General features: G+C 43.6%; 1 protein-coding gene across 1 annotated transcript in view; it reads left to right on the forward strand.

Annotated features, from left to right (window-relative positions):
* UBE2O (ubiquitin conjugating enzyme E2 O) overlaps positions 1–17,197 on the forward strand; it is a 41,508-nt gene extending 24,311 nt beyond the window's left edge. The window contains exons 14-18 of the mRNA XM_088480548.1: positions 907–1,594; positions 2,256–2,392; positions 5,450–5,653; positions 14,480–14,537; positions 14,918–17,197. Of these exons, the coding sequence (XP_088336674.1) occupies positions 907–1,594; positions 2,256–2,392; positions 5,450–5,653; positions 14,480–14,537; positions 14,918–15,624 (1,794 nt within the window). The 3' untranslated portion in view covers positions 15,625–17,197. The remainder of the gene's footprint in view (positions 1–906; positions 1,595–2,255; positions 2,393–5,449; positions 5,654–14,479; positions 14,538–14,917) is intronic.
* The last annotated feature ends 3,607 nt before the right edge of the window (positions 17,198–20,804 follow it).

The raw sequence follows: 20,804 nt of genomic DNA on the forward strand, positions 1-20,804 counted from the left end.
CACACTGCATGTGAAACCTCTTACATTCTGTACAAGTCCAACCTACTCCTCCTTGGGCCTGGTCTTGATCAAGGTCCTATTAGGGCCTCGTAAAATGAGATCCAAAGAACCAGACCATATTCACTTTGTTAGGGTGCTTACGTAGAATGTTCAAAGTGTTATGTATTCCAGTTGGAGTTAGCCTCACTCAACGTTCTGGTTAAGAGCAATTAGTGGAATTGAGTATGTGGCGTATCCAAGTCTGGGAGTAGTTAGGTCAGTGTTTCCCAACCTCGGGCCTCAAGGCACACTAACAGTCCTGGTATTAGTGATATCCATGCTTGAGCACAGATGGTTAAATCAAAATAACTGAGGTACTAATTGACACCTGTGCTCAAGAATGGCTATCCTTAAAACCTGGATTGTTAGTGTGCCTTGAGGACAGTGGTTGGGTACCCCTAAGTTTGGGATTTGGGATTGGTTAGGATAGAACAGTAGGACCAGCAAAAAGGAAGACTGAGGTCTGTGATATTGAAAATCAAATTATGAGCATATCTCCTATAGGATAATTTACCTCAATGACCAGTCCCTCCATTGCTCAGTATTTCAAACCAATCTTATATTTGCATGAGGACATTGAGTACAAGAACAATTCATGCAAAGTGTCAATTATAATTGTTTTTAGTTGTTGTTATCTTCTTTTATTTATAGGGTGCCAAAAGGGTCCCCTAGCTCAGTACATACATACTGTAAACAAAATGTGTATGTACAAATCATTGAGTAGGTGTTTCAAAACTATTATTTTTGTTCAATGACATTTTTACAGTAGATGTTTTATGTAGATCTTTACATTAAGTACAGCATGTTGTGATTATTTTCTTGGCTTAAAAAAAATCCCATCCTGATCACTCTTATGCTTCTCTTTAGCATTTGTACAATGTAGAGTCTGAGTTGGAGGAATCATTCTTTGACTCTGTGGATAGCAGTTCCAGTGGTGCTTCTTCTGATGAGTGGGAAGATGATAGTGACAGCTGGGAGACCGACAATGGTGTGACGGAGGATGAGCACTCTCGTGTTGGCGTGGAGGTAACAGAGGAAGCACAAAGTGCAGCCGCAGAGCCAGCAGCGCAGCCTGACTTAGAAGAGCCAGGTCAGAGTTCTGCTTCAGCTGCTGCAGCCGCTTTAGGAGTCTCTGGGCTTGTAGCCAAAGTGAATGAAAAAGAAGGGTTTGTAAAGAGCTTAAAAGAATTTAAGGAGACTATTAAAATTCTTGAGAGCCTGAAAAACATGACTGTAGAACAGCTTTTGACTGGTTCTCCAACTTCACCCATTGCTGAGCCAGAGAAATTCACCAGGGAAAAGAAATTCCTTGATGATATCAAGAAGTTGCAGGAGAACCTTAAGAAGACTCTTGATAATGTGGCCATAGCCGAGGAGGAGAAAATGGAGTCTGCACCAGAAGCAGATAAAGAGGATAAAGCTGAGGCTCAGACGCCTGTACGCTCTGAATGGCCAAGCGACACACCTGTGCTGTGCCAGCACTGTGGTGGCAAACCTGGGGTCATATTCACCAGTGCCAAAGGAGAGGTGTTCTCAGTGTTGGATACTGCGCCAGGTAAGGGGACAATGATGTAATGTGTGGCTGGTGTTTGCATTGGTCCTCCAGCATTATACTGACCAATTGCAACCTTAAGTTACTTTTTCGAGCAAAACAACTTATTTTAGTGTTTAAGTGTTAATCCATCACATATCTTATCTGTATTAATTTGTGTCAGTTGAAGTTCTCAAATGAGCACCCAATATCCATTACACAGAGTGCTTGCAACTCATGATGTTTACTCAGTGGAAATGACCAACTGGTGGGCTGAACCAAAATTCATGTGTGCAGCCGATCTATTCAATAGAATCTGGTGCTAAATATTGGTTGTACTTGATGAATATTATTTGTGACCTACTTCATGATGGTATGCATTCACATAGATACTGGGGTGACTGAAAAAATGGCTGCGCCATAGTCAGTGACAAGTAAACTGGGATGTGTTTTACATGGTAAGGACTACACAAATAGCAAGCAAAACGGCATCCACACAATGATTTTGTGCAATATTTATTTCAGGGAGGTTATTGAACTCCAGTTATTAATACAGTTCGTGGGCCACCAACCGTTACTGAATCAAATAAAAAATGGTAGTTTAGTGAACAAGGTGACGTGTGAACTGGAAGCATTACAAAACCCAAGTCTCGCTGTCATCTTGTCTCTCTACTTCCACCACCAGAGAGCCATGTTTTCAAGAAGTTGGAGTTCCAGGCACCAGAAGCGAAGAAGTTTTTCAGCACAGTGCGTAAGGAAATGGCTCTCCTCGCCACCTCCCTTCCTGATGGCATCATGGTGAAAACCTTCGAAGACAGAATGGTTGGTACTTTCCAGCTTTACTACAGTAAACAGTATTTATGCAGTTTCTGATCTCTAATACCCTGGGACATGCTGTTACTCTGAGGACTTACTGGATGTTATGCTTGTGCAAAACATTTGCAGCATTTGATGAATGCTTTTGTATCCTTCTAGTATTCCCTCCAGTAGACTTTTGTTTACCCAAGAACGTGTCCCTTATTGTTATTACTAACAAAACGTGATAAAAGGCCTACACAGAGCTGTCTGCTCATGTATAGCTTGTAGGTAACTTCCTGTAGATGGAGAAGGTTAACTTTAAAGCAAAATGAGTAGCAGAATTTATTCACCAGTTGGTGCTAGTAACAGTATACAAACTTATCACTGCTCTGTGAATATAGCCGGAATGAATGAATATACTGTACTAGATGTTGTATTTAGTTTATGAGCATGAGTTTGGTAGACTTATAGATGAGTTGCTGTTGGGTAATCTGAGCTTTCTCAGCTGTTCTTATATGAAAAATTAGCATTTGCCGAACTAGCAAACAGTGAGCATTGGAGCAGAGGGTTTGGTGAATAGACAAGTGATTTATTATTTTGCGTTTCCATAAAGCTGTACAACCAATGTTTCTATTTTTTATTTCAAGTAAAAAAAAAAAAAACAGACCCCTTTTGTGGGCTTTAAATTAACCATTGTTCCAAAGACTGGACAAGGCGGCCTGACTGCTTACAAACAATACGAATGACGTTTTCTGTGTAACTAACTCAGAACTTTGTGTTCTGTACAGACTGAGCACACACTACGCATTCTCAGCTTGTGTGGAATAAGCATACTGTGCTTTTGCTATATGTATTATAGCAGGACAATTGTCATGCTATTAAGTAAAGAGTAATTGGGGATGGAGAGGTTTCCCATTACTCACGCAAATTATACCTTGTGGGTTTTTTCCCCTGGAAATAGAACTAGTCTTTTTATACATTGTGTCACTTTTTTTAAACACTAATGGCAGGGCACCCCCACGTTTGTGCGGACCAGTATGGAGGACATAGGGCATTCCCCTCTTTCATTTGTGAGTTACCACATAATTACAGGTACAATTATGGACATCATAGTGTATGTCACGGAGTGCCCTCCCACCCATATACAGAAAATGACTAGTTTCCATAGTGCAGGGTAATATGGTCTGGTGTTCATCAGAAAATAGCTACTAGATGGCAACTTAATTTGAACTTCTCTCTTTTAAATATGAGTGCCCACAGTGTTGCGGGTCTCATTACGGGGTTGGGGGGACACGTAGTGCCCTTCTCTTCTCCCCCCCAATATACAGAAAACGTGTGTGTGTATATATACAAGCTTAACATTGTCCGGTGATCACGTGCACATCACTTAATAATTAGTAGGATGTCTCATAATTTGAAAGAAGGTGTGAGTACCCCTGATTTTTTGGATGCCAGGTTGGGGGGGGGGGGGCGCACCTTCCTTATCCCAGGATTCCATGATTTTTGCGCGCTTGTGCAAGCTGACAGTACTTCCAAGAATCCCCCACCTGCATTTTCTTACTGGTTACCCAGACCAGCGAGGAAAGTAGGACACTACTACTAAGGATTGATCCTCTCCATTACTTGCCATAAAGTGCAGTATGATCATAATCTGTTATGTTTTATTGAAAAACCTTCATACTAACTACAGGCAACTCTGGTGACTTTACAATAGCACGTCCTTTATTTTGTTGCATTTATTGACTAGCTATTCCGGATACACCATGCCCAATATTGACTAGATTGAATTAAATTGTTGTATTAATATATATCCTTACACATCATTGTATATGATCATTTTTCTCATGTAAACCTGGTGCAATAATGTCCTCCCCTCTTAAAGTAAAGAAAAGGTCAGATTCAGATGTTCTAGGTCTTCCTACCTGAATTCCTAAATATTGAGATGATGCTATCAGACATGGCCATCAAATATTGATATATTGTGTGTATAATGGGGATCAGTATACATTTAACCTAAGAAATATTTCCAAAACCATATATTACTGCATCATTAAAACCGATAGATGAGCAAAATGTTTGATTTTCATTGCTTTGGTCTCCAAGAGCAAGGGATGCCTGGAAGGCATGTCTTTACAATCATCCACTAACTACAATAAGGAAGAGCTCAGAAGGAAAGACATCTGCTCTTACAGGTTTTCCATGTTTTCTATGTCAATGGAACCTTGTAACTGGTTGGGTATGAAATCCTGGCTGTCGGGATGCCGCTGTTCAGAATACAGACAGCGGCATCCCAACAGCCAGAATACAGACACTCATAGGAACTAAAGGTAAGTATTTTCCCTACCCTAACCCTCCCTGCCCAGTGCTTAAACCTAACCTACCCCTCCCCGCACCCTAAACCTAAGAACCCCTCCCCGGTGCCTAAACCTAACCACACATTTGGGCTTTATATATGTGACAGAGGTGTTTTAACTGTAGATCAGTTTATTTTTTGATATGTATAGTTCAAAACTGCCTTCATTTATTTACACAGTTCAAACTGACAATCATCAGAAAAATAAAAGGTCATGTAATGAGACTTCAATAAAAAGTTTTGTTTTGGTCGTTATAATTTTTTGGCTTTTGTCGTTACGGCTTTACTTCCCCTCAGTGCCTCTCTCAGGCAGTCTGCGAGTCAGTAATCACGTTCTGGAACGTCAGAAGCAGCCATTCTAATTACGTTCTAGGCATAAGTGACTATTCTATGTATAACTCTTTTATATTGGCATAGGGCTTTTTATTATGAGTCTTGCCTAATGCAACAAGTCTACGTCTGGCAGGCCTTTTACTACCTCGATTTTAAAGCACGCTGGTAAGAGATCCAGGTTCATACATGATATAGACCAGGTCTGTGCCATGCAGTGTAACTCTGTATTTGTTTGATTTTTAATTGACAGGTTTCATATTCTGAAACCTTTTTTTTTTATTTTTTTTTTTTTTTTTACACTTTTTCTTTGTTTTGTCTGAAGATTATAACCAAACTAAAATCTATTATTAGTACAATACACCCATGTTCATATTGTGTTCTCGCTTCCTCTTCAGGACCTCTTCTCTGCTTTCATAAAAGGCCCTACACGCACACCATATGAAGATGGCCTGTTTTTGTTTGACATTCAACTGCCCAATATCTATCCAGCTGTACCGCCTCTATTCCGCTACCTGTCTCAGTGCAGTGGGAGGTTGAATCCAAATCTCTATGACAATGGGAAAGTGTGTGTTAGTCTGCTGGGCACCTGGATTGGAAAGGTAATTGCTCTAACTTTCATAAACTTGCAGCAGGATCCCTGGTACATGAAGCATCTCTTTCCAGACCTATAGGAAAGAGTGAAGAAATGAATGAGTGGAGAATTTGCCCAAATAAACTAATCTTCTAGCTAGCATTTATCAAATACATTCTATAAGATGATAGGTAAACACATGTACACTTTTCCATTAGTTTTCTTTTACTTTTCCCACATTGGGACATATTCAATTAGCCGCAAAAAGTCAGTTTCTGCAGAAAAGTATTGCGAGTGACGTCATTTCGCCATGTGAAAAGTTTCCTCCGCATTCAATTCCGTACACTTTTCGCTGGTGCTTAAACTCAATGCATTGGAATAGGTGAAAAAGTTTTGCCTATGAATAGGTGTCGAAAAAAAGCAGAATTGGGGTTTTGGGGTGCAAAGATGCGGGAAGCCCCTGCAGCCTTGGGACAGTCCCCCAAAGGTAAACTGCGTCAAAAAAAGTTAAAAAATACTTTAGATCACCCCAAAAAAGTATTCATTTTGGGGGACGAAAGTACAAAGTTGGGGGACAAACTTAAACTAGCGAAATAGACTCCAGGTGGTCCCCCAAGTATGCCCCAGGTGTTTTTACGTTTGCTTGCGGCAGGTGGATTTTTTACGTTTTTAAAACTACACTTTAGCAAACATTAAAATATGCTAGCACCCATTTTCATGTACCCCAAATTTGCTGGGTGGGACTTCTTATTTTCATCAAAAAAACCTGCTAAATGCTATTCACCACTTATGTAAAGACGCTAAATAGCAGCTATTGAGATCATTTAAGTAGCCCAAATACCTTCAGCAGGGCCATTAGGGGGTATCTATAGTGATCCCTAATGTCAGTGCATATTTTAGGGAGTGTTGGGCTGATTTCCCCAAATCTGACAGTTTCGCCGGGTCGCGTTTTCGCAGATTTCTCATTGAATACGGGAATAAGCGGGAACGAGCGCGATACTTTTTTGCATTGAAAACCAGCGATGTCAGCGAACAGTACGAGACTTTTCACGGCTAATTGAATATGCCCCATTGTGTGTTATTGACTGCGCATTTAACATATACTAGCAATGCATTGTTTACAGAGGTTGCCTCATACACTATTGCTCTTGTCGCGCTCTATAGACCCTGTTGGTGTGCCAGGTCCTGTATGACTCCGCCATTACAAGCGTCTTTTTTTACTCAAATATGTGTTTCTTCTTCAGGGTCCATAGGCTCCACAGGGAGACCTTGGGGTTCAGGTGATGACCCCCCGCCCCTCCCCCCCGGGTCTCAGGGAATGGACCGGGGGTGATGACAGTGGAGCCATGCCTGGATAACCTGCGCTTCCACTTGAACACCAGGGACATTAGCTCCCGCCCAAACCAGCATCCTGAGGGTTAATTGCCGGCCAGGGGAGGCGCCTTCCCTGTTTATAGCCGGCTCCTCCCAGATGCCCAGTGCGCCTTTCCACTGCGGTCTGGCATAGCTGAGGCAGCACTCCTTCCACGGGTACACCCCCTCTGAGGTCTCTATTTCTTCCACTGGAAGTTGCAGATCTCTCAGGAAAGTCGCGGAGCCCGGGCCCCCCGACGTACCTCACCTCCTAGTCAGCGTATGTAGCACTATAGCCTATCAGACACTAATGGGTAAGACACTAATGGGTAAATTTACTAAGATTCGAGATGGTCCCGATTTTCAAAGTGATTTATCTCGCTGGAATTTGCCAAAATTCGGGTGATTTAATCCCTTTTCTTTTACCAAATTTACCAACAGGCGATTTGAGGCTAAACAAGTTTGCCGATGGTGAAGCAGAACGAGATATCTCTCTCGAGTAACTTGTTTTGCAGGAGATTACTCAGCCGAGATTGCAGTGTTTTCTCACTGCAAATTTCTCCCGAGCTAGCAGCCAGCACATATCAGTGAGATATGTGCTTGCTGCTTTTTTTCCCTTGTTAAAATTAGAAAAATGTCTTTAAAAAAAAAAATGACGTGAGGTCCCCCCCAAAAACACTAACCAGCCTTGGGCTTGCCAGCCTGTCCAGGTTCTTAACATTACAGGGAAAAAAATGTGTAGGGATCCCCTGTAATGTAAGAACCAGCACAAGGCAGCAGAGACCGAGCTGGTTTTAAATTTACGGAGAACAAAATTGACGTGAGTTCCACCGTATATTTAAAACCAGCCCTGGACCCTTTCTAATGGGGGGCTGATGCCACAGCCAGGGGTGCCCTTTCACTGGGTCCCCCAGCCGCAGCATCAGCCCTGACAGTTAGTCAGCCAAGGCCAGGGATCCCTGGGGAGTTGGTGACCCCCCCCAATAAAGGGGTCACCCTCTCCAGGGCACCCCTGGCCTAGGCTGATTGCCCGGGCTATCCCCGCCACCCCTGATTGGTGGATGGCGGGTTGATTGTGTTAGGTGTAGTGTAAAAAATAGATTTATCATCATTATCTTTACAGTGGAACTATATGTCCCAGCAAGCCTCCCCCGCATACTGGTACTTGGAGAACCACAAGTACCAGCATGCGGGGCATTAAGGGCCCACTGGTAGCTGTTGTTCACCTGTAAAGAAATGGTTAAAAAAACACACAACACACCACGATAATAAAGCTTTAATGCATACATACATACACATACATACTCACCTGTTTCCAGATGTTCACGTCCACTTGTCAACGTAAAGTATCCCCACGATTTACCAGTAAAAAAAGGATACAATACTCACCTTTATGTCCCACGATGTTCTCCGCAGGAATGTTACTGCATGCTGGTATTTGTGGTTCTCCAAGTACCAGCATGCGGGGGGAGGCTTGCTGGGACCTGTAGTTCTACTGTAAAGACAATGATGATAAATCTATTTTTTACACTACACCTAACACAATCAACCCACCACCCAGGGGTGGCGGGGATAGTCCCGGGCAATCAGCCTAGGCCAGGGGTGCCCTGGAGAGGGTGACCCCTTTATTGGGGGGGTCACCAACTCCCTAGGGATCCCTGGCCTGGGCTGACTAACGGTCAGGGCTGATGCTGCGGCTGGGGGGCCCGGTGAAAGGGCACCCCTGGCTGTGGCATCAGTCCCCCGTTAGAAAGGGTCCAGGGCTGGTTTTAAATATACGTTGGAACTCGCGTCAATTTTTTTTTTTTTTCTCCGGATATTTAAAACCAGCTCTGTCCCTGCTGCCTTGTGCTGGTTCTTACATTACATTGGATTCCTACACATTTTTTTCCCTGTAATGTTAAGAACCTGGACAGGCTGGCAAGCCCGAGGCTGGTTAGTGTTTTTTGGGGGGGCCTCAGGTCTTTTTTTTTTTGTTACAAATTATCCCTATTTTTCCAAGTTACAGAAAGAAACATACACAAATCACAATGATTTGTTTATGTTTCTGACCATCTCGCAGTTCAGGGGGTTGAGAGATTGAAAAGTGATTTTGACAGCGAGTTTGCTCCTATCTCACTAAAGCTTGTCATCCCGATTTCTGGTAAATTTGAGAGATGTATGTTTTAGGTGAAAAGTACTTCCGATTTGGCCCGATGGTGATAAGATTCGAGATTGCCATCTCACCCGAGTTTTACGAGAGTGAGATGAGAGAAATCTCTCTCTAACTCACCCGACTTTGCCTTTAGTAGATTTGCAAGCAGGGAAAAAATCAAATCACCCAAGATGGTCATCTCGACCTATCTCGATTCTTAGTAAATTTACCCCTAAGTCTGTGTAGCTGACTTGTAGTGCCATTGTGCAACTGTTTTCGGCATTGTATGTGACTTTATGCTAGCGCTGCCTGTCTGTGTTTTTCTCATTCTGTCAGCCATATTATTATACCTTTTTTTTTTTCTTCTGAAATCCTTTACAGTACAAGTGTTGTCAGGGTGTTTATTATACCTCACATTTATACCAATATCATCTGTGTGGTTGGTCACATACAGTTTGCACTTTCTTTTCCGCAATATGTCTGAAAGTGAGGATAATATGCAAAAGTCTGCTCCAGCCCTGCTGTCATGCAAATCGTGTGCTGTAGGCTTAGGTGTGGGAGACGCGGTGCATGAGGGATTATGTGTGAGGTGTTATAATCCTCCAGGCCCCTCTGTAGTCTCAGCCGCCTTGCAGGAGCCTCCTTGGGCATCTTTTGCTCAGGCATTGACTGCCATTGCGGGGCGTTTGGCAGTACCTCCTGTGTTCTCCCCGATGGGATTCCCACAGCAGTCTGTTTTGGCCTCACAGGGCCTGCCTCAACAGGTCTCGCCCGTGCAGGTTCCATCTGTGCCTCCCCGTGGGTGGATACATTCTCTACTACGGTGCAGACCCTGGCAGATACCTCTAATGCCCTCCAGGCAATGCTGCAGAGGGATAAACCCCCTTAGACCGGGTAAAAGGCCTGCCGTCATCTCAGTCTACACTACAGGATGACTATGACATGACATCTGATGACGGGGAGATTCTAGATGTCTCTGACTCTGAGCCCTCTCTACGAGAGTCTGAGACTAGACTAAGTCTAAAATCAATATTCCGCCTCTGGTACGTGCTGTCCGTTCGGCCTTAGTCATAGAGGTGGATGAGCCACCAGCTCCCTGGTCCAAACATGCTCTGTTCAAGGAAATAAAGGTTACTTCTGCAGACTTTCCTTTATCAGATCAACTAGTAGAGCAAATGGAAGTGGCTTGGAAATCGCCTGGGAAGCGATACCAGCTTCAGACGCCTGGCTTATGCCGATCCCTTTCCTGAGGAAAACTGTACCAAATGGGAATCTCTTCCTGCGGTGGATTCTCATGTGATGCGCTTAATTAAAAGTGCTACTCTACATATGCCGTCCATATCTTACTTAACAGATACTACGGATAGGAAGGTGGAGGTTTGTTTAAAGTCTATGTATTCTCTGTCAGGGGCAGCCTCCAGACCGGCCATGGCGATCTCCTTGGTGGCCAAGGCAATGGAGTTCTGGGCAGACTCACTAGAGGAGTTCTTTTCTTCAGATCAAGATCAAGTGACTCTGGTGGGTAACCTACGTTACTCATCCACATATATTAATGAGGCTGCTTTGGATTACCTTTACCTTATAATGGGAAAATCTTGATTGGTCCTGACCTGGACAAGATTGTGGATACGTTGGCAGTGGCTAACTCGGCGTGTCTGCCTTCTGAATCTACTTCTTCAGGGTCCCAGACCTCTTCCTTTTGGTCCTTTCAGCCCCTAGGTAAGCCTAAAGGTCAGCCCTTTCCTAGACAAACAGTCACCAAAAAGACTGCCAAGCCCAAGAAGCAGGCCTGGCGTACAATACGTCCAGCTGCCAAGTTCGACGACAAGTCCTCAGCCTGACGGGATGGGCCTCCCTTTGGGGGATCCCAGGCTGGGAGGCAGACTTCTTCAATTCGCCCAGTGCTGGTGTCAGACCACCACAGACACTTGGGTAAGAGAAGTTTTCTCTCACGGATACGCCCTTTCCTTCCACAGAAGCCCTCCCCATCAGTTTTTCTGCACAGGCCCTCTGCCAGACACAGACACGGCCTTACAAATCCAGAAAGCCATGCAATCCTTGCTTCAAGCAGGGGTTGTTGTCCCTGTCTCGTTTCCTCAGTGAGAAACAAGTTATTACTCCGATCTCTTTCTGGTTCAGAAACAGAACGGATCCTATCTGCCTATCCTCAATCTCAAGTCCCTGAACAAATTCCTTCGGGTACCTCGGTTCAAGATGGAAACCCTATGATCGATTTATACTGGCTATAGAACCTGGGGATTTTATGGTTTTGCTGGATATTCAGGATGCATACCTGCATATTCCAATTGCTTCATCTCGCCAGCGTTTTCTCAGGTTTGCTATACAGCAAAAACATTTCTAGTTCCGGGGTCTGCCGTTTGGCCTCTACGGCACCTTGGGTGTTTACCTAAGTTATTGCTGTAATGGCAGCCCATCTAAGGCATCAGGGGGTTCACCTGGTACCTTACCTGGACGACCTCTTATTGTTGGCAGAGTCTCCATAAGTACTTCACCACCATCTACAGCTTACAATTTCTGTGCTTCAGACACACGGGTGGTTGATCAATTGGATGAAGTCCTCCTTGACTCCATCCCAGAGGATACTCCATCTGTGAGCTCTGTTGGATTCCCAAAAGCAGAGGATCTTTCTCACCGAAGAAAAGAGCTCTACTTTTACAAACACTAATACGCAGATGCCTCCACAGTTGCCGTGTCAATCTACTCAGTAATGCAGGTACTGGGGTCCATGGTATCGACGTTCGACATGGTGGAATATGCCCAGTTTCCTTCCAGGCCTCTGCAGAAATTGATCCTCTCCAGGTGGAACAGATAACCCCATCTGATAAAAGCACAAACGATGGTGCTCTCTCTGGAGGTGCGTCCGTCTCTTGACTGGTGGCTGCAGACTTATTACCTCACCAAGGGGTGCCCCTTTTGGATTCCAGAATGGGTCCTCCTGACGTTGGACGCCAGTCTCCGGGGTTGGGGCGCAGTGACAGGTCCACACTTGTTTCAGGGACGGTGGACAGCAGAGGAGTCTACCCTACCAATCAACATATTGGAGCTTCGGGTTGTCTTCAGGGCCCTACAGCAAGCCAGAATCATACTTCACGGAAAACCCGTGCAAGTTCAGTCAGACAACGCCACGATTGTGGCTTACATCAATCATTAAGGAGGAACTCTAAGTCAGGCGGCAATGACAGAGGTGTCATGCATTCTGATGTGGGTGGAAGGTCATTTCCCAGTCATATCGGCAGTGTTCATTCCAGGAGTTCTCAATTGGGAAGCAGACTTCATCAGCCGTCACGACATTCATCCAGGGGAATGGTCCCTTCACCAAGAGGTGTTACAGCTCCTAGTGGACAAGTGGGGCCTTCCAGACATGGACCTCATGGCCTCCCGACACAATCATAAACTGCTAGTGTACAGGTCCAGAAAAAGACATGCCAAGGTGATCTTGGTGGATGCACTGTCGGTACAGTGGACCTTACAGTTTGCGTGCCTGTTCCCTCCAGCCTCTCTGCTTCCTCCAGTAATTCAGAAGTTCAAACAAGGAGGCATTGTCCAGCTGGTGGCTCCAGCATGGCCCAGATGATGCTGGTACTCGGACCTTTGGAGTCTTTCCATCGACACGCTGTTGCCTCCTGGACCTGGGTCGTCTCTTTGACGGCGTGACTCTTGAGACATCCCTCCTAAGGTCTAAGGGTTTTTATAGCTCTGTTGTAGATTCTATGCTCAGAGCACGTAGACCAGCTTCTGCCAGGGTTTACCACGGAGTGTGGTATACCTACTTCCAATGGTGTCGTTCCAGAGGTTATGACCCCCTGGTTTTTCGGATTTCCAGAGTGCTGGGTTTGGATCTCTGTCTCTGGCTTCAGTGGATCTCAAATGGCTTACAGCTAAGACTGTTTTTCTTCTGGCCATAGCTTCCACCAGAAGTGTCAGACTTGGGGGGCACTCTCCTGTCGCTCCCCATTTCTGATATTTCACCAGGACAGGGCGGTGCTTCAGACTCGCCCTGGGTTCCTTCCTAAGGTGGTTTCCAGTTTCCACATTAATGAGGAAATTTTTGTGCCAGCCTATCAGTCTCCAGACCTCTCGGCAGGTGCGGCCTATTGGCAGTGGTGCGGGACCTCAAAATTTATGTGTACTGTACCAGTTCCCTTCGGAAGTCAGACTCCTTGTTTGTCCTCTACGGATTTTACAAGAAGGGATGGCCAGCCAATAAGCAGACATTGGCTAGATGGCTGCGTATGACGATCTCTGAGGCTTACACTCAGGAGGGCCTTCCTGTTCCGCCCACTGTTACCGCTCATTCTACTCGGTCTGTGGGTCCCTCGACGCTGTGGCATCTCGGCTGTTCAGCTTTGTAAGGCTGCCACGTGGTCTTCTGACCAGAACTTTTTAAGGTTCTATGCATTTGATACCTATAGCCTCTCAGGATGCTTCCTTTGGGCGGTGGATTCTGCTCTCAGCACAGGAGCGCACCCACCCTTAAAAGAACTGCTTTGGGACATCCCCAAGGTCTCCCTGTGGAGCCTATGGACCCTGAAGATGAAAATGAGAGAGATGGTAAGAACTTGCCTTTGTTATCGCACTTTCTATGAAGTCCATAGGATCCACAGGGTACCCACCCTGACGCACCTGGCTTCAGATGGGCTTTGCTCTGGTCACCGTTTTTTCCGTCTCCTTCTACGTGAGAATGTGATCTTGAGTGTTCCAGACTTTCTTCTCCCTCTTATCCTCCTCCGACCTTTGGCTTACTACGAACTGAGGCGCCTCTGGCTCGGGAGTGGGGTATAGGGAGAGGCCCAGTGCATCCTGGGAGTAAAAATGTAACTGTGTGGTGCCCGGATATCTTTGCCATCACCTAAACCCCAAGGTCTCCCTGTGGACCTAATGGACTTCGAAGAAAGAGAGATAACAAAGGTAAGTTCTTACCATATCTCATTTTAGACTGAGACTGCTGGGTGCACCTTGTGGAGGTGACACTCCATTTTTTACTTGTCTTGACTACAGGTTTAAACTTCTCAAAATCCTCAACTAAAACAAACATGTAAATGCGCTTTATTTTTACAGCACATATTTTACACACCTGCTTTTGGTGTAAAAATGCAGCCAACACAAAATGGTCCGCATTCCAAAACCTTGCAATGTATCACATAGGCATAAGTTGCTACTTTTTTTTTTTTTCACCCATAATCCTGCTTAATATTCTCCCGAATGCCTCTGCACTGTATGCAAATGACATTTTAGTTCTGCATAAAGAATATATATAATGACCTTCATTATTTACTTGTTTTTGTTAAATCAATATGTTTGTCTACATAGTTTTACTTTCTTTAATTACTTTATATTTTGTGGCAGGGTACAGAGAGGTGGACGAGCAAGTCTAGTCTCCTTCAGGTTCTGATATCAATACAAGGTGGGTTTGCAAATGTATTCATTTAAGAGTTAGGATTACAAATGTAGCCATATAATGTGTGAGTGATGATATATGTATACACTTGTATATAAATGACAGCAGATCTCATTGGTTATACAGATTATATCACTTCAGTTCATTAGGAAAACATTATGCATTATAAGGAATAAAGCAGAACATACTGCAGATTATTACAGATATACACGTCACACGAATCGAAGATGACTTTCAATAACAGCAATTGGCTTCTGTAGCCTCATATTGTCACACATCCCCATATAAGTTATGGTAGGGAGTGACTATGTTTTTCTTTAACCTACATACTCATGATATTTGTTTTTATGTATTTATTTCCCATTTGTTTTATTTTTGCACTGCAGGTCTCATCTTGGTAAATGAACCATACTACAATGAGGCTGGCTTTGACAGTGACCGTGGGCTGCAGGAAGGCTATGAGAATAGTCGCTGCTACAATGAGATGGCACTTATAAGAGTGGTTCAGTCAATGACACAGATGTTAAGAAGACCTGTTGAAGTCTTCCAACAAGAGATCCTGGAACATTTTCAAAGCAGCGGCTGGCGTTTAGCTCATAGAATAGAGACCTGGCTAGAAATCAACTGCATGATAGAAAAGGGAGGGGAGTTGTCTAATGGCCAGGAGCATCCCTGCATAGTACCCTACAGCCCCACTGAGCAAGAAAGCACGCCGGAGCCTTCCTTGAGTTCTAAGGACCTGGACGATTCTGGATGTGGAGCTTCCACCCTTTCACCAGGAGATGCTCCACAATATTCTGACTTGGAGAGTATGAGTAAAGTGGTGGTAGTGGGTACCTCCAGCAGTTCTGCAGAGGAGCCACGAGGGGCAACTGGAGGAGTGCAGCCAAGTGTAAAACCAAAGAAACGCAGAAAGAGCTACCGTAGTTTTCTGCCTGACAAACGGGGCTACCCTGACATCGGCTTCCCTTTGTTTCCTCTATCTAAGGGCTTCATCAAAAGCATCCAGGGTGTTCTTGGGCAATACAAGGCTGCGCTCTCAGAAGCTAGCATTATGGAGCCCCGTGGAGGCAGATTGACATTACCATTGTAGAAGTGAGAGACCCAGCGGGCTTTCTTTGCCTTTCCCACACACTTCATCTTACACATTCTCTCTTCCCCATCCTTTTCACTGCCAAGTTAAGCCCACTATACAGGTCTGGGGTAACTTAAGACTTATAAACTACAGTATCTCCTGTACAAGTTGAGACCACACAAGATTGTAACCCTATTAATAATGGCTGAAATGTTGCTGTAAGCTGTACTGTTCTTATTTTACTCTGTCCATTTAATCTGCTCCTGGCATATTGCCTTGGGGCTGCCTTGCTGCTATAGGGCAGAGAAGTGTACCTTTTATTGCTCATGAAAGATGATCCTTTACCTCTGTATTGCCCTAGATCCTAGACCCTGACCCTTCAAGGGTCATGTAGTTAACCTCATAGCTACTCTTCTGTCTGTACTCTTATTTAAGGGAATTTCTGAACAATTGAATGTCTGCAGTAAGGAGATATTTGTATTGTTATTGCAGGACAAAACCTTTATCAGCACCGTTATTACCTGGGTAGGAAGAAAGCCTTTCTGTCCACTCTTGTGGTTTACCAGACTGGTCATGTTTTTCCAGTATCACAAGTAAATACTGGTAAGACTATACAGGTGATAGCAGATAATTAGCTCACCTGAGATTACATTGGCTATTTTGAAAACATAGAAAACCAGGACAGAAAGCTTGCCAGGTAGGTCCCGGCGCATTGAAATCTTCCTGCTAGAACATATCACTTGCAGCTGGGAGAAGCTTTTTTTTTTTTTTTTTTATTAAAGGCTGGCAAGCTTACTGAGATCCAATGAGCTACCAATCAAATGCCGAGCATCTGTAAAGATGCGAGCACTGTTCAATAAGTATGACTATGCTTGCCATATCATCCCTGTAATTCGGGGCACATGTGAATTACACAGGTTCTGTGGATAGTTAAAATCAGGTGAAATGGAGACTTGAAGTTAGCCTGCCACAGAACCTGTGTAATTCATGTGTCCCAAATTAAAGGGATGATGTGGCAAGTCTAAAGGCCCCCCCATACATCAGCAATTGATTGCAGCAATCGTGCAATTTGCAATCGATTGTGTATAAAAAGCTTTCCCTTTTCCAATCGATTGCAGAATTGTCACAATCGATTGAAAGAGGGAAAGATTTTTATACACAATCTATTGCAAATTGCTGATGTATGGGGGCTATTGTATGACTATTTACTTGTACTGCTTATTACAGACCTCCTAAGGACTAATCTGGTATCTAATGTTTGATATAATAGTAAACAAATATAGCTCTAATTAAAAAATAAAACCTCAGTGGCATTGGCAAAGTTTGTAATCACCGGCTTATTTAATCGCCCTGTGCTAGCGAATGGTTAAAGGCTTCAACCTTAAATAGATGCCATGGCACACTAGCCGGTTCCTTAAAATCACTTGTTCTAGGCTAATGGACGGACATTATATATTTCAGGGCACAGAGCATGTGAAATCAGTCACAGCTGGTCTGGGAATCCATTCCAATGTCCTGACTATCAATGACTTGTAACGGATTCATGTAGCTGCATACCTGTAACGATATAATAAAACACTGCCATGAAGAATGCAGGCCAAAGTATGCTTTCTTAACCCCTGCCTGTCCTTTATCATGTTCTGCCTGCCATCTAGGCATGTTTACATCTTTTATTTGAAATGTGACCTTTTATTCTGGGAGGGTGATCTGCCACCTCTCTTGTCCACTTGTGATTCTAGAGTTCTCCCTTGTGTATTTAATATTTAGGAGTCTAACGCAAAATTAACCACTAAAACGTGCAAAGAGGAGCGCATGAGTGATAAATGGGCCTTTTAGACTTAGGCTGTGTGATGTTATTTAAATAATGTATAGACTGCGCTGTATATATTTTTTTTTTTTGCCATTTTTTTTAACCCCTGCTCCCCTGAGATACTAGAGCCTCTTAAATTAATTTTAAAAATCCTGCTAACCGGTCATCACTGCGCCATTACTCAAGATGACACCAAAATGAATATTTCAGAAGAATGTTCATTTTTCTTAATATTATGGGCCTACTGTGTGGGGTTAATGGATGTCTTAAATTAGGTTGGTCAAATAATTATCTGGCTCTCCTACTTTCCCTTACGTTCTGGCTATAGGGAAATTTCATCTCAGGGCTGAAGGGGGTAAAGAAAGTGATTTGAACATATACCCTGCTTTGGGCAGATGTACAGTATTTAATTGCTGGCAACTGATAATTCTAAACCAAAATGTTGTAAAATTCTGAGTGCCGGTGCTTCTGATGTGTGTAATGCTGGTGCCGGTGCTTCTGATGTGTGTAATGCTGGTGCCGGTGCTTCTGATGTGTGTAATGCTGGTGCCGATGCTTCTGATGTGTGTAATGCTGGTGCCGGTGCTTCTGATGTGTGTAATGCTGGTGCCGGTGCTTCTGATGTGTGTAATGCTGGTGCCGGTGCTACTGATGTGTGTAATGCTGGTGCCGGTGCTTCTGATGTGTGTAATGCTGGTGCCGGTGCTTCTGATGTGTGTAATGCTGGTGCCGGTGCTACTGATGTGTGTAATGCTGGTGCCGGTGCTTCTGATGTGTGTAATGCTGGTGCCGGTGCTTCTGATGTGTGTAATGCTGGTGCCGGTGCTTCTGATGTGTGTAATGCTGGTGCCGGTGCTTCTGATGTGTGTAATGCTGGTGCCGGTGCTTCTGATGTGTGTAATGCTGGTGCCGGTGCTTCTGATGTGTGTAATGCTGGTGCCGGTGCTTCTGATGTGTGTAATGCTGGTGCCGGTGCTTCTGATGTGTGTAATGCTGGTGCCGGTGCTTCTGATGTGTGTAATGCTGGTGCCGGTGCTTCTGATGTGTGTAATGCTGGTGCCGGTGCTTCTGATGTGTGTAATGCTGGTGCCGGTGCTTCTGATGTGTGTAATGCTGGTGCCGGTGCTTCTGATGTGTGTAATGCTGGTGCCGGTGCTACTGATGTGTGTAATGCTGGTGCCGGTGCTTCTGATGTGTGTAATGCTGGTGCCGGTGCTTCTGATGTGTGTAATGCTGGTGCCGGTGCTTCTGATGTGTGTAATGCTGGTGCCGGTGCTTCTGATGTGTGTAATGCTGTGAGGTTTTTTTTTTACAGGTTTTTGTTTTGCTCATTTAATGTTAAAAACTAATTCTACAGGATTGTTTAATTAAAGATGCCTCTGCTTATATGACTGAGGATTCTCTGAATTACTGTAACAAGAAGAGGGAATGTGTATTAAATACAGTGCGTTGCCTTATGCACTGTTGCCAAACTGCCTTAAGATGGTCACTGAAACAATAAGGCGATTTGCCCTGATATTGGCCTATATGAGGTTAGATTTTGATAAAGCAATCTGAAACATATACTTGGCTAATAGCTGCACTGTAAGATGCCCTGGTTTTCAGCCACAAACACTGTTTTGTAACACGTCACCATCTTCAATAGCAGTTTAGTAACCATAAAACTTGGCCTGATCAATGTTCATTTTGGATGTGCAAATATTCTTTGATTTATTTTATGGGTATTTTGTCTAAAACCTTGTTGCTGACACGTCTACAGAGGTAACCGTGTGACTTGGGTCTCAGTTATTATTGTTTTACCATGGCAAGCACAGTAGTAATATATCCTTTTACTACACTATTTGAGTCCTAATGAACGGTCACTAATAATGTGCATGTGCACATAAGTGTCAAACCTTTTAGGGGTATGTTAACTTAAAGTATGTTTTAAAAGTGAAGTGGTTGCCCATAGCAACCAATCAGATTTTACTTATTTATCTAGAACCTTCTTGAAGAAGATAGCTAGAATCTGGTTGCTATGGGCAACAACACCACTTCTAAACACCTACACTTTAGTAAATATACACCTTAAGCTGCATACACACACAACGATTTTAGTAAACTATTTTCTCCCTTGCAGAAATGAACTAAAATTGTTTACTAAAGTTGTTCATTTACTATGTTTATTTAAATGTAATGAACGATTTTTTAGAACTACAAACGATTTTTGCATATTCCCTTACTGAAAATCGTTGAGTTGACAAGTCTGACTGAACTACAAACTAAAAACGTGAACGCGCATGAACGAGAATCGTTCATCGTTCGTTTGACTCAGAAAGTGAACGATTTTTACAAACGATTATCGTTTAACGATAATCGTTTGTGTGTGTGTGTGTATGCACCTTTAGGCTTTTGTTAAATCCCATGTACATTGCTCCTCCCTTAAGCCTTTTTTTTTTTTTTTTTTATCTTTTATTCTAAACCACAATAGGCATGGTGAGTCAGAAAGAGGTTGTGGTGAGTTTAGGCATCACAAGGTACTATGAACAATGACCCTTTCCAGATGTTAGGCACAAGTCTTCAGAGAAAATCTCTCAGGCTACAGGGGCTTGCACAGTAGCACTGCCTCCAATTATACCATGTTCACTGTCAGCAGGAGAATCTAGGTTTATCAAGAAATTCAAATAGTTTAATCCTGAATCTTTGGTCACATGCATACTCTAGTAATAAATACTGTGAACATTGATGATGGTACGGCTTTTTCATCATTGTGTCTTTATGTTTATAGTGTCTCTACTCTTTGAGCACCTTACTGATCCAGGGGTGCTCTTTTTGGCAGCAGCCACTTCGTTTACCAGTTTGTTTTTGTAATGTAAGCCATATTGCAGAAGATAACCAAATGAACTATTCCTGGTTGTGGATGGAGTTATGGTTTTGTTCCCAGTAAATAATGATCGCATGTATTCTTGTGATAATCATATTGATGTGGGATACCTTCTGTTCTTTTTTTGAAGCCCTGCCCAGAGCACCTCCTATTGTCCATTCAATTGGCTGCATGTCACATATATTAAAATATTTTTCCAGCCCCATATCAGGCACCTAAATACTGATTTGTATGAATTCTATATGATGTTCTGCTATAGGTTCAAATGCAGCATCACATTGTAATATGTCCAACAGTTTCCAGCTGTGTGTGTCTGAACAGCAAAGTGATGCAGGTACTAGTATCTATTGTCTTGTTGTATGCGAGTCAGAGCAATTTGCTCACAATGGTCTCAAATGGACTTTTAGTGCATGGCAGAAAAGTGTACTTGTCTATATACAGTTGGACACATCATGTGATGGAAATCTTGGTGTCCCTTAATTCAGGCAAATGAGTCTGTATACAGATGTGTCCTCATACACCTAG

The sequence above is a fragment of the Taudactylus pleione genome, unplaced genomic scaffold (genome assembly GCF_031769625.1).
Source record: "Taudactylus pleione unplaced genomic scaffold, aTauple2 ptg000256l, whole genome shotgun sequence".
In the NCBI taxonomy this organism is placed as follows: Eukaryota; Metazoa; Chordata; class Amphibia; order Anura; family Myobatrachidae; genus Taudactylus; species Taudactylus pleione.